Source organism: Scomber japonicus, chromosome 11, assembly GCF_027409825.1.
Source record: "Scomber japonicus isolate fScoJap1 chromosome 11, fScoJap1.pri, whole genome shotgun sequence".
NCBI classification, from domain to species: domain Eukaryota; kingdom Metazoa; phylum Chordata; class Actinopteri; order Scombriformes; family Scombridae; genus Scomber; species Scomber japonicus.
Genome location: NC_070588.1, coordinates 26,568,011 through 26,583,174, shown reverse-complemented (window position 1 = coordinate 26,583,174; position 15,164 = coordinate 26,568,011). Strand labels below are relative to the sequence as shown.

At 39.7% G+C, this 15,164-nt stretch overlaps 1 protein-coding gene across 2 annotated transcripts in view; it reads right to left on the bottom strand.

Annotated features, from left to right (window-relative positions):
• Window positions 1-15,164, bottom strand: part of man1a2 (mannosidase, alpha, class 1A, member 2) — a 130,276-nt gene that overhangs the window by 53,106 nt on the left and 62,006 nt on the right. For both annotated transcript variants that reach the window (XM_053328435.1, XM_053328436.1), the window contains exon 5: window positions 3,917-4,035. In XM_053328435.1, the coding sequence (XP_053184410.1) occupies window positions 3,917-4,035 (119 nt within the window). The remainder of the gene's footprint in view (window positions 1-3,916; window positions 4,036-15,164) is intronic.

Sequence of the window (15,164 nt, the reverse complement as noted above, 5' to 3'; positions counted from 1 at the left end):
CACAAAGACTGCTGAACTGGCTGGTGTTTTAATAGGAACAGTGTCTAATGTGACATATGCATTTAGATATGTCAGAAAGACATCAGAGGTCACAATGTTCATTTGATGACCGTGATGCTCATGCATTAGAGGGATATGTAAGGAAAAACAGAAGAGCAACTCTCCTCAGGTATTTGAGAATGTCAATGTAGGACGTGATTAGCTTGAGTCAGCAAGAACAGTCCACTGACAATTACATAGAGAGGGATATTATAGTCGGGCTGCAGTGCATAAACCCCTCATTACAAAGACGAACGCGCAATTGAGAGTTCAGTAGTGAAAAAAACACAGGCACTGGCCTATAGAGATGTGGAGAAAAGTGATACGTTCAGATGAGTCATCCTTCACCTTATTCTCCACAAGTGGGTGAATGAAAGTATAGTGTACACCAAGAGAATGGTACACGTTTGAATGCTTGACCCCTACAGTGAGGGGATCCGATAGGGGGGGTGGTTTGCTGACATGATTTGGATCCACTTGTCCGCTTAGAGGAAAGAGTCACTGCAAATCAATACACAGTTGTTCTGAGTAATCACCGTTATCCTGGATGAAAGGTTCCTGAGGTGTTAGACAGCGCTTTCCTCCAGGGTTATCAAGACACTAAATGAGTGAATATCTTCTGGGAGATTGGTGTTCATCCCTCCAGTAGAATTCAGACACTTCAAGAATCAATGCCGAGGCATATTGAACTTGTTCTGGCGGCACGTCGTGACCCAACACCTTACTAAGACACTCGCCATTGTTTGTTCACTCTCTCCAAAATCTAAAAAGAAACTGAATAGCCAGAAGGAGTGACAAAAATCCACAAGTGTCACCTTTTCTGTTGTCCTGTCCTTACCATTCCAGGCACTCTCCTCTATCCATTCTTATACCAGACCTGCAAACTCAAGTGGGACCAATAGGTGTTGACCCCTGTACTTCCTCCAAAAATTGTCTTTCCCCTGTCCTTTCTTCCTCTCCGTTTCTTAACTTCTTTCCCATGTCGATCTCCGCTGCTTATTTGAGTTGTACCCACCTCTCTTTGTCTTCACTGTCAATCTTTCTTCCTCCATCTTTTCCTTTGTCTATCCATCCAACTCCTTCCTCCATAGTTTTGATTGATTTTCACCAGTCTGCATCTTTTCTTCCTCCCTTTTTCTTCCTTCATGTTTCTCTTGCAGCCTCTTTTCTTCTCTGCAGATCTAATTTGTCCCTTGTACTCTGTTCAATCTAAGCGTTTCTCATCTTCCTCTCTCCTACTCATTCTCCATCGTCGATTCCTCGCTCTATCCGTCTTCCCACTTCCACAACCGCAGTGATCCTTGGGTTAATTAGCCCTCTGAGTGTCACACTGTTAGATCCCTTCTGCCTACCTGCTAGCCCTGCGATTGCCTCGGTAGGAGACTAACAAGTTTGACATTGCAGCAGGCAGAAAAGTAAAGAAAGGAAACACAGGGAAGGCACACATGAGTAGAATGAAGATTTAAAGGCAAAGCTGGGGGGAGGAAGATAAGAACAAAGGGGAAGAAATGGGGGGATGACAGCTTGACCCTAATGGGGAAGCAGACATAAAAAGGAAGAAGAAACAAGAGGTAATGTAGGATATGTAGAGATAGTAAAACAATAGAAGAGGGATGACATGTGGAGTGATAAATGAAAAGAAGGTGAGAATAAATATGGGAAGAACAATCAAAGGATAGACAGAAAAACACAAATCATAGAAATGAAAGACAATACAATTTATGGCAAGACACAGAAGATGATGAATAGAGAGACGGATCAAATTTGATTGTTAAATGTAATGAAAGAAGGGAGATTGAACGCTATAAACAGGTTGAATCCAGAGACTGCTAAGAGGTTATAAAAGAAACTAAAAGGGACAGTGAGGCCAAGATAGGAAGGAGAAAATGGACAATAAAGAGCGGCAGTGACGCAAAACCAGGGGGGAGAAAATGGACAATAAAAAGGTACGGTGGGATGAAGACAGGAGGTCATAAGAGCATGCAGAAAGCGTGGTTCAACAATAACAGAAGCGAGGAAAGAGAAGGTGGATGGATATGATTGACAGGGGAAACAAGAGAGGAAGGAAGTTGGTAATGGGAGATGAGGAATGAAAAAGAAATAAATGAGAAGAGCCGTAGATGTGATGGACAAGAGAGACGGAAAACAGAGGAGTCTGTTAATGGAGGAAGGTGAGAGGAGAGAAAAATGGATGGAAAGGGACAGAAAGAGAGAGAGAGAGGAGGGATGGTCGTTATGAACGTTAACAGGCACTGAGCAGGAAATGAAGAAATAACAGTGAATAAATGTTTCTCCTGTAATTGTACAGGCATGGCAGACCACCAGGCCAACAAGAACTGTGATAGAGATTTAAATAACTGTTATTTTATTATTATTTGATGAATTTCTTGCATATATTATATATTTTAATCATGGCTTGGATGAATGGTGTTATTAAACTAAGTGGTCCTGTTCCAAGTACGTTCATACTGTGTCTCCTTGCTGTGTGAAATGAGACGGTTGACTGTATGCAAGTTACTTTGTTTAACAGTTAATTGATGTTGTAATTTTTTCTGAGCCAGGCAGTGGTAAGACAAATCATAATGATGTAGATTTCTATGTCTTTAACGTGCTGGTCTGACAATTGTATAGAACACAGTGTTGTTTGTTCTGCAGTTCAATGTGACGGCAATGTCACTGTGTTATCCGATGCTGCTTTGCTCCACACCTGTGCTGCCACTGTATATATGGTTGAGAGGTAATCTTACTCCTAGACCCTTGTTTCTATCTCAGGGGTTGTTCACTGACCTTAAGGTTAGCTATATTTATTTTTGATCCTGTACACGTACAGTTATAGGTGATATGCTTTCTCTCTATCTCTGAAATATGATGCATTGTATTATGTGATATTGTTTCAAAAGCTGACAATGCTCTTTTAATGTGGAAAAGGTAATCTGTAAGTTGTAAATATAAAATAAATGCTACAGTGTCAGTTAATACTACAGTTTTCTAGACAAAGAAAATTCATGTCTGATGTCTGATGTTTCCCCAACTGCTGGAAAAGTGAAGGGTTAGACCTGAAGTTAGCAACTACAGATTAGCCCAACATAACAACACTAAACAGAGAAACAGAGAACAGAGACATATGTGGCTGCTTGTCTCTCCCAAGTTTGTATTTTGAATTAAATTAGTCATCTTCACTGTTGGTCACATATTCTAAATGCAAAGAACATTTGGAAACATTTTGAGATACTTAATGGTGCAAACATGGCACCATCATTATTTCTTTCTCACTATCAAGAATATCTGGCTGAACATTCACTTTAAAGTCAGTGATGGGAGGACACCATACACAGTCCTCCTGCTGTGCAAAAATGTATTTAACATTTTATCTGGAGCTAATATGAAGCTTCAGTCGCCCAATGAGTCACATCAAGTATCTTTCAGTGTTACAGTGTTTTTAGTGCTTAAGTCTCTCTTTTTGTTACTATACTTCCACCACAGCTCAACAGGGAAACACAAAGAGGGAATCTGATGCTAAAAAGATTGTAAATGTGTCAGACATCACTTGATATGACTAACTGTGATGATCAACTTTTAAATGACTGTGTGGACACATTGTGGATTTTGGCCCCTATCACTTACATTGAAAGTACATTTGAAGGGCATCTTTTAAAAGCCAGTATGAGTGCAGTTTTAATACAAATTTGAAAAACTGTGAACCTGTCCTTTAAAGTCCTAATTCATTTCCAACACATTTTCATATCAAAAACCTTTAGATATGTAGAGTTAATCAAACTATTTTCTTTATTTCATATTTATTAATGTGAGGCTCCTTCCAAATTCTGAGTGTCCTGAGTGTCTTACTATCAAGTATGAAATCAAAGTAGGTACTGACCACACCGAAGTCCAGATTCTGTTCGATCCACTCCTGGCCGTCCTTGAACTCGTCATGCAGACCCATGATGTACAGGGTGTCTAAGGCATCCACAATGGTCGCGCCCAGTTGGGAATTACCTGGAGAAGACACGTAGTAAAACAGATTCATTCATTTGTCCAGTCACACATTAACCAATTTATTTAATCTAAAAGCCCTACACCTCTAGGACTAACTCATGCAAAACTAATCAGAAAACACAATAGGCCTAATTTGTGAAGGAGAAACTAACACACTTAATTACAGTGAAAAATCAGAAATGACTCAGATTAATTTTAAAATATGCAATTAAAACTTGTAATTGAAAGCACATTCATCAGAGACAGATCCCTGGAGATGGAAGGAAAAGTACAAACTCTAAATAGATAGAGCTGTAACTTGTGTCCAGTTTTTGCTTGTTATGAATATGACGATAATAAAGAAATAAACCAATCACAAAGTGAACATCCACATCTACCATTTTAATCATCTTAACTCCGGTGAAACAATTTTTTCCCCCCAAATAATTTGTGTAACGTTATCCCCCGACCAGTGTGAGGCACTGTGACATGAGGTGACTGGAGGAACCCTGGGGACAGACTGTAAATGAATCTGTTTTCCATTACTCTTCAGCTCTCTCACATCCACTTTTTAAGTATTCTTTCTTCCCTTTTCTCTCTGGCTGGACAAAGGGTAACAGCTGACATAATGTCATACTTCTGCCCCTCTCCATCCATTGTTTTCAGGGGAAGACCGGTGGACAAGAATAGCAGTGAGAGTTTGTAGTGAGGGATAGAGAAGCCCTGGTAGAAGAAAGTTGAGAGGTAAAGTTGAGAGACAAAAGGAAAAGGAAATGGGATTTGAAAAGAGCAAGAGATATTAGACGGCCTCAAAACTGTTCTGCTACTTTAGTCATTCATCAAGCAACACCAAAGATAGCCATCAGCCCTCTATTCTCTTTTTTTACAGCTCACAAATGAGTCTGATCAATATCTTTGTCTTTTCAGACACACTGGAAAAGCCAATGGGCCAGGGAATATTAAATTCTCCATGAAAGCATGAAAAAAAATCCATAAATTTGACTATTTTAAATCCTTAATATAACCCCTGGAATGCGCTCGACTGTAAATAGGGAGGTTGAAAAGGCAGCTTTAGGACTGCAAAGACCGGGTCAAAATGGGAACGCAGCTGTACAGTGTCCTCCAGGTTTGTGTCTTTAGGAAATTACAGGCATGCAATGCAGCACACTGAATGAGGGTTAAAATTCATTTTTCTTACAGCCAATAAATGATGTATGACCTATATTAACAGTCACCTGTAATGAGGTAAGTAGGAATCCCTCCGATCCATGCCAGCTGAAACACAGTACGCTGCAAGTGCAAGATGCAATTAAGCTAATATCTCACAACAGAGACGATGCATAACGCTAATTAGTGCAGAGGTCTAATATCAAAGGTGTCATATCAGCATAAAATGATAATGACTATCATTTTCCTTATTCACTTGAGAGTCATGGTTTGGACATTGAGATACGTTGTGATTCGGGTCACTGACGTTTAATTACAGTCGCTGTAATTAATCAACCTCTTAAATATACTAGTCATTTAGTACACCACAGATAATAATGTTACTTATTGTTGCTTTCAGTATCAACTCATAAAGTACTGTTGGTGTTGCTCATTGTTGTGATACTGTACAGCTCAGCAATGTTTAACTCCAGTTTGGAGGCTGCTATCTCAGAATAAAGCTATTACTCTCACTCTGCTGCTTTTTTTATACTGCAGGCGCTGAAATCACTGTCACCATCACATCCTCCGAGGACAGGATTTCATCATAATATTACACATCCAAACCCCGAGTCAGTCGAGTCTTTGTCCTCTCCAGCCAGCAGGAGAGCTACTCCGTGCTGCGCTTTGGATTTTCTAACTGAACTAACACCGGAAAGCTCACTTTTCATTTCTTCTCTGACCAAGTCAGTGCAGCGGTTTGAAGCGCTGACTGTGAATACCCTGAGTCGGGAAAATCCTAGTGGTGATGTCTAAAAGCGTGAAACATAAAAAGTGAGTAATAATCATTTCAGCACATTTTGCACTACTGGTCTCACGCTAGTTGATATTTGGTCTCCATATTAGAGTTAACACTACAGCAGCAGACTGTGTCGTGTCATCTTAGTGACAGCTGAAATTACAGTTACTGAAATAAATGATTAAAGAGAGATACTCTGTTTTTCCCTATTTTGCCATATTTAGTATTATATATTCATCAAGTTAAACAAAAAACCTTCAGTAATAATCATTTCATCCAAAGGTTCAAAGTTACTATTATAGGGCAATTTCATATGAATTGATTATAACTAACCAAACCTGTTCCTAATGAGCGGATTGCTTGACCAACTTGATTCAACACATACAAAAATGAAATTGAAACTACCATTCTATTAAACACAACTGTTATAATTAATAAAGTGATCTAATAGAGGGAATGTATGCTCCAAAAATGTATGCTTTGTCTGTAGTGAAGCTTATGAGATTCATTTGTTTTACATAAGTAACTGCAGTCACTGTGTATTGGAGTCTATGCACTTCCAGAACACAGGTGACCAACATTCAACAAAGCAACTGAATACCTCCTTTGTATTAGCTGCTGCTGATGATGATCAGATAAACAGTGTCAACATTCCTAATTAAAATCTCTTTGCTATCCTTAGAGCACTTCTCTCTGGCTCATATCTGACATGCAGGAGCTCCGCCTTGCCCCTTCACAGAGAGGAGCTGCTTGCTCATCGCTGCTTTATTAAAAGTTTATTAATATTAAACATATGGCATGTGCACCATATTCGACACCTTGGATTCTCAGCGATACACCCGCCAAGTTTGGAGTCGATCAGATGGACGTTTGTGGTAGATAGGCTAAGTGAAGTACAGACAGATACTTCCTTTTGTAGAAAGAACAACACTGGAACACTGATTCCTTCAGATGAAAAGAAACAACTGCATTCCTGTAAGGATTCAGGAGTAACGGCAGAGTCGAGGAAATCTCATTAATATGTAAAACAATGCAGCAAGGTGTTCTAAGATCTCATCAGATCATCTTGATCTCTCTCTACTACTGCTGGCTGTATTCACTTCATCTCAACGCACGTATATTATCAACATATTCCAGTGATTAAAGTCAGTGGCACTGCCCTTTAAATCCTCATTTCATGTCAGCTACAGCGTGTGCTCCTGCAATTCCTGAAGCCTCCCCACCGCCCCCTTCTTATCTGTGACTCCATTCAAAAAGAAGACTCTTCATGCAGGAGCTGCAGTGTTATTATCATTATAGACAGGAACCTCTAAATCACTCTAAAAATACACTGCAGTCAGGCGGGCAGGGCTGATAGCGAGATGCCCTGGCCGCCTGCCGGATCTTGACAGATTGGCCCGACTGTTGGTGAAGCGGAGCCCCTCTGCTGCACCCAACAACCCCCATCTTCCTCCCTTCTGTCACTTTCATCACCTACAGGTACGCTTTAGGCAGTCATAGCAACGTGACACCATTGAGGCAATGATAGAGGCCCGTCAACATTTCTTGAGTGAGAGAAATATTCTTTTGATGTCAAGGTTTGGTATAACAGCTCTTGAATATAATTCTTCCTCTGTGTTCACAACAGATAGACACCACAGTGACAAATCTATATCGCTGTGATTTTACACACAGATGGTAGCTTCACACATTGGTATATTTTATGTTTTCCTTCTAAAATACCAAGAGCTGCAGTCCTAATTATTTTAGAATTATTCACTGCAACATAGCACTGCTACATGTGCCTGAAGGTCCATTTAGTAGTTGTTCAACTTGAACGTGGCTTTAACACAAACTTAAAAATCTTATAGAAAACATCATTTAAAAGGTTCATTGGACACAATGATTAATAAAGAGAGATTGCCTGTATCTTAGTTTCATAATTCAATATACCAGACTGTGACTTTAAACTAGTTTTCTTCTGCTGCACTGAAATATTACAGAAACTATTTTAGCTTTTCCTCTGCAGCACGTATTTTTCAGTTGAAAGCTGCCTTGTAATGTCTTCCATTTTATTGCTTCACACAGCATTGCTTGGGTTAACATTAACTATGAACATTTAAAGCAATAGTTGAAATATGCTTACTCTGAATTGGTGATGAGTTATGGGTCTTAACCAGTAGGTTACCAGGTTGCCCCACATACTGTCATTCTGGCAGAGAGTTAGATACAAAGATCAATACCACTCTCAAATCTGTCCAGTCAATATAACACTACAACCAACAGATGGTTAGCATAGCTTAGCTGAGTTTTTACACCGGGTTTTTGTATCAAGATATTAGTTAGTTAGTGCAACATCCATCCCTGCATTCATCATTATTTGCATTACTTTTTTGATGTGTTATTACATAACTTTACTCAATAATGATTGATTACTGGCTCATTATAATTAACATCAATATAATATGCTTCCCCAATATGATTAATCAAGCAATACTTCCACATCTAATAATGTGTAATGGGTCATACAATTTACAAGGACCCTGATGAACTACAGTCAGATTATATATATATATATATATATAAAATAAAAATGACAATTCATCTCGAAACTCAACTGAAATCTAATTTAATCTTCCCTGAAAATGAAGAAAAAGGGTCTTTGGTTACTAATTCTACATTGAATAAAACAGAGACAAAGTAAACAAACGGTCATGGACAGTGTGTTGCTAACAGAGATTTTGAAGAGCAACAACAAGCATTTAACCGGACCAAGGTGACATTTTCAGGTATGTTTGCATGCTGTTTAATGTGTTGCAGCTAAGCAGCTAATTAGCTATTTATTTTAACTGACATTAGCAGTGCACTTTTCCCTGGTGAATGTTTGTTTGGTTGGCTCATTTAACAAGCTACAGTGCAGGACAACACGTGTTCATGTTTGTAAGTTAAATAAGAAGACTTTAGCGGGAAAGCTAATGTGGCTTGTTGTTCAGAGTCTGGGGCTCTTGTGTTGTGAAGCAGGATGCTGTCAGGCTCAGTGTGACTGTCAACTCTACCTATGAAAGAACACCACGTTATCACTTTAAGACTTGACTTGGTGTAGTGAATGATCGAGACCAATATGCTTCCAATCAATATGTTCCATGGAGAAGGATAGAGAGAGCTGGTTTGGTACCCGAGTACGTTATGCCTACAGGTACTGTGAGTAAACGCATTGAAAACACTTAAACACTAAAAGTTAAACTAGCCAAGGCAGACAAGCTAGCTCTGACCACCAACTGCTGGTCAACTCTCACAAATGAAAGCTAAGTCACAACTTTTCAAAAATGTAACCGCCAAGCTCCCATATAATGGGTGCTAGTCTATCGAAATGTTCAGGTCTTGCCTACTGAGAATATTCCTCGTATCTATAAATTCAGTAGAAACATCAAAGCAAAAAAAACAACAACGTATATTTTATTTATCTTTGTGTATGTTATCCCCTTGAGAGTGTCAGCTCACTTTCCTTTCATGTTTTTGATATAACCTTGCCATCACACCCCGACAGTTTCCCCTCTCAATCTCCTTTCTGCTCCAACACACCCTCCATCTCTTCATCTACCCCTCCTTCTTCTACCTAACCATCTGTTTGTTCTCATTCATCACTGTCTCACTGTGTTTTTCCTAATCTTTCCTTAATCTTTCTATTTAAACCCTGATGCACATGTACACCTTTCACCCTTCTTTAGGTGTGTTTTGCCACAATTATGTCAACCCATTTTCCCAGAGCGTTCTCACCTTGCTAAATCTACTTTAACCCTTTTTAACGGTGGTCTTCATATCTGCTTGTATTGTTTCTCAGTCAGTCTTGTCGACACAACGCTGTCTTGTAGGTGTCGATTTCGGCCGTCCTCCCTTCATTTCGGTGCTCCTTTTAAAATTATGCCAAGTGCATCGAATGAAACTGAATTGGCACTTCCAAGAAGTAGGTTTAGAGATGCCAAGCGCTGTTTATCTGAGACAAATTGGCCAGGAAGAGTTTTATTTATTTGGGGAATTATCGCCACAGCCTCATGCACACACAGACTCTATCAGCTAAGTACACACACACACACACACACACACACACACACACACACACACACAGTCTCCCAGCACAGATACATGTACATTCCCCTTTCTACCTACCTCAGCTGAACTCTGACTGAACACTGTCCAACTTCCTCCCTCTATCAATCATCACAATCTCACACACATCTCTCTCTCTCTCTCTCTTCCTCTCTCCCTTTCCTCTCCCATTATCTCTGTCTTTCAAACACTCGTGCTCCCTCCCTCGCTCTCTCACTGTGCTGGTTTCATTAGGCGACAAGTTTCAGAGTTCTCCAGTATGAATTCACAAGAGGCTAGAAAATGTGATGTCATTATTCAGTCTCCTCTCTCTCTCTCCCTGTCTTGTAAACTGTCAGCTCTGGGAGACTGGAAGATGATGGAGCGCTCAGGTGTGTGTATGGATAGGTACCACTAGAGATATGTAGGAAACTTGGTAAACTGGTCCTTTAAATGATTAAATGATATAGCAATTTTTAAGCAGGGGAGCTTCATTTGGTTATCAGACAAGCCATTATAAAATTGGATTTAGCAGTGATGTCGTCGCAGCTGTTGTGCTTCTCTGCCAACTCAGCTGGTACAGATTATTGTAAACAATGAAGTCTGCTGGACAGACTATGCAGTGCTGACATTGTTTCTACATTACCTCACTTGTTTAGTTATCTATAAGGAGCCAAAATCAGATGGAAAGAGCAGTATTTGATATGAGTCCACTTAGATAAGATAAAGTGTTTTTTCACTCAAAAACACAATAATGGACACAACTATAAGGTAAGAAAGAGTATCATGTTTTGTACTCGAACCCAATACTTGAGGATTTGTTCCATCATGTTCCACTAAGTAGTTTATCCTCACTGTCGCAACCCCCCCCGACAGGATTGAAACTACACATTTTTTCCAAAATTGGTCAGCTTCAACTCCATATCATCCTCCTGTGTTGCTCCAGGTCTATCATGACATTTCAGCCCATTTTGTAATGAGCCCAGCGAAAAAATAAACAAAGCCAAGACTACTCCCCGAGCCAATTCAGACCAGTCAGGCTGGCATTGGACAAGTGGTTACCGACTTATTTGGCACCGGACCGAAACATCTGCTGTGTTCTGTTTTCTGCCTCAGAGGGTTACTGGTTTAGACTGGGCCTTCCGCTCAACATGAGCTCCCTGACTAAAAAGCCCAGCCCGAATGACTGTCTTCAGGCCCGGTGCCAAAGGACCTCAGGAGGCACTGGTGTTGCTGCAGAGTCATTTGATGGTGCTCCCTTGTCTGTACAAAGGAAAGGAAATGAATAACAGCGCAGCAAACTGTGACACATCTATCCCATATTAAACCTGTGTTTTATTGAACTTAGTTCCACAGCACAAAATCCACAGGCTGTAAATCCCTATAATACTCAGACAGTATTGCTACAGGGGTGTATGCAGTGTGGCGGCGGTCCTGCAATCATTCTACCTTAAATACATTGTGGGAATAAACCTGGTGGCAGTATTTTCTTTTGTGATTCGTCCTGGTTTATTTTGGACAGAGCCGCCGTGCAAAACTGCAGCTGTTAACATCATTAGAGTCAATAGCAAAGTTTCCATCTAAATGTAGCACAAATGAACCAAATTTCCAGAAAATAAAAAATTACAGGCCATTAATAAATCTCATATGTCCGTTTTTTACACGCGTGTGCCCATGTGCCGCACATAGCCACACGATGGTTGGCGGCATGCACACAGCAGCACAGACAGTAACGTCACTACCACAAACACACAAAAGCTAAATGATTTGAACTGTAGCAGAGAATATTACAGCACATCCACTGCAGTTTTTAAACATTTAATTAAACCCATTTTTTTCACTAGCGACATGTTGCACACCATCATCACCACCACTAACAGACCACACAAACACTGTAAACACACCTGTCACCTTCCTGGCACGGTGCGGTTAAACCAGGAACAACATAGCTACACCTATATTCATACAGTCTGTGGGACTAGCTATGCTAGTCAATGTTAGCTGCTATGCAGGTAGATAAAATGTCTTTACATCTGTGTAAGTCAGGATCGGAGCCCTTTGAGACGCTTCAGTCAGTAAATGTGTGTGTTTTAAAACATAATTCGAGTCTGTGCTCATTTTCAGTCCAGCAAGGTACTGCAATTTGGCACCAATTGATCTAAAGTGAAATAACAAAGCCTCGTATGCAAATGAACCTATAGATCCATGTAAAACCGGACACAAATATTTTCGGTGGTTGATCGATTGACAGTTATCCATTGACATCCCTAACGGAAACACTAATAAGTGCATTATTTCAGTTTGCACACCATTTCCTTGGTGAGAACAACTGCACTCCTGAGAGTTTACACTTTAAAGTTCGAATGGCCCAAATTGTCAAAATAAAGGATTTTAATAATGAAAATATACAACAAAAACAGATTTGACCAGACAATAAGACAAGCTAAGCAAAGTCTGAAAAGGGAAAATGAAGAGAAATGTTTTCTTGTACATTACAGAATACAGCTGTGGTAAGGCTCAGCAATCTATATGAAGGCTGCAACTATAGTGGACTTACAGACTTTTTCCATTAACCTTTCTTTGACAGTGTTTATTGATACTGTGATATGATACGATACATAAAGTGAAATAAGATATCATTCATATCCCTCACCTCTAGCTGAGTAAAATGTTGTTGTCTTGGTCTTTGCACTCTTCTATGTGGCATTTCAAGGTTAACTTAAGGGTTAACCACAACATAGGGCTATAAAACAATTATGTGTAGTATTGATAGAAGGTTCAGTACTACTGTTATCACCAAAAAATCACATATTTCTTCAAGGCAGCAATCTACTACAAGGACACAAAGAAAGTCGAATTCTACGTAAGATCATTTTCATCGTGTACGCTCTTCTGTAACTCTGTGAAAAGAAAAAGCCATCTAAATTATCCACCTGCCCAACTGTGACAGAGACACGGGCTTTGAGCTGGTAACTAGGAGGGTAATTGCCTTCTTGTTTCCCTTTGTGCGCTGGGTTACAGCGATCTAGTCTTTTGAAGTGTCCAATTTGTACCCCCCCTCCCTCCCCCTCCCCGCTTAGATTAAAATATCTAGTGCAAAACGTTAAAAGTACGATGTTGTAGCTGACATATTAATAGAAAGGCAGCGGAACTTGAGCAAAGTCATTTGGAAGAACAACGAAAGTTGGTGAAGATATAAAAGTGTGGATGATGGAACAGAGAGTCATATACTCACAAGCATAAGCAAGGTAACCTTAACCCTAACCCACCAAACCCTTCAAAGCCAGCAGTATGTACAGTGGCACTACATCAACTAATCAGATCCCAATGTACAGACAAAGACAAATGTATCTGACAAGTGTATCTACAACTGTAACACATATGGAAACCTTAACTTTGCATTAAAAACATCACCCAGTCCTAATCTTCAATTTCCACTGTGGTAACAAACATGAGACGGCTAAAAAGAGCCAACAGGTGAACAAAGGAAGTCTTTTTACCAACGTCCCTGCACTTAGTCTATAACAGGCTTGTTACAGCAATAGAAAACCTAACAGCAAAAGTTATGTAGAGCTGCTTTACTGTATGTGCAATGCCTCCATCCAATTATTCAATGCCACTAGTTTGTAGATTTCAACCTTTATCATCATCTGGTTATATAGATAGTAGACAATAAAACTAATCTAAAGCCTGTGGGTACTAACTTAAGTTATTGTTTTCTCATTTTTCTACAGTGAAGGGCTTATGCACATTCCTGCTGGACTCAGCAGCAGGCAAATCCTCCTGTTTCCTGCTGTCCAATTTGGCATCGGCAGCCCTGCTGAAAGTTTAATCTGAAAGGAAAGAGGAGTAAGGGAGGGCCAAGTTGAGGAGTTCTGAAGGAAATCTGACATCTTTTTTTTTGGGAGCAGGCTTCAGTTCTCTCTTCAGTTTTCTTTTTGCACTGCAAATGTGCCAACCAAAGTCTATAGAGCTAGAAATAATGGAAGAGGTTCAGTAGAAGAGGTTGTTTTCAGTGGGAGATACACCAACTTACTGCTAACAGCAGCAGATTTCACCTGAAATGGGCTTAAAGGGTTCTGTTGACAAAAAATACCATAAGAAGGGCATGTTGTTTTAGATGGTGGACTGAATAGAAAACACAGCACATTTTAATATTTTCTATGTGTGTGCATTATGAAAAAACACCTGATGAATCATGTCTAATAAATGAAGATTAATGTGTGTACTGGATACTGACGAGGGGCTTTTCTCTGCACTGACCTACCTCTGTTCTTCTTGACCACACTAATGATACTAGGGCTAACAAGCTATTCCCTGCTATACACCAACAATGCTGTTGTTTCCATGTCTTTTACACAGACCATCAACTTGTGAGGATAGTGAGTATTTATGTATGTAACCATTAAATGCAAATTTAAGACACTCTAACGTCGCCAAACAAATTGTCTGCAGATGTTAAAGAGTCAACAGGAGATGGAGTTTCCAACCAACTCATCCAGTTAATTTTAATTATAAGGCTGCAACTGACAATTGTTTTCAGTCAGGACTCAAAATTAACACCAGCCTCCAGCCAAATGCTGGTGAAATATGCAAGTGGTTGATAGATTTGTTTCACTCATTAGCCAAAAAAACCAATGACTATTGAGTGAAAAAAGTTGAAATGTATTTAGTTTACTATCCTGTATGACACTGAAAAGCTTCCTATCCTTCATCTGAAAACCTGTAACCAGTAAATAGTTGGAATTTTCCTTAAAAAACCCCTAAAAGGACTAAAAACGATAATTTGATGACCAAAATGGACTAATCATTGCAGCTGTCGTTAATTAGCCAATGAGATACAGCAGAGAAGCTGATCTTTTAAGGCAAGTCTAACACATAGAGCTCAAAAGTGCTAATCATTTGCTTTAGATGGCTTGACAATCTGTACAACATACATCATAGTGTATCCTTAGATCTGACTTCCAATAAGGAAGACACAAATGATGTAGTAATGATTGCTAAAAGTGAGACATCTGTTTTTGTGTGCTGTCCAACATCAATGACCCATTGTTGCAAAAATATTCAGTACAAGTACAAGTACATACATGCAGTGCTAGAATAGCAACAGTGAAGGGCATAGTGAAGGGTTTCTTTCTTT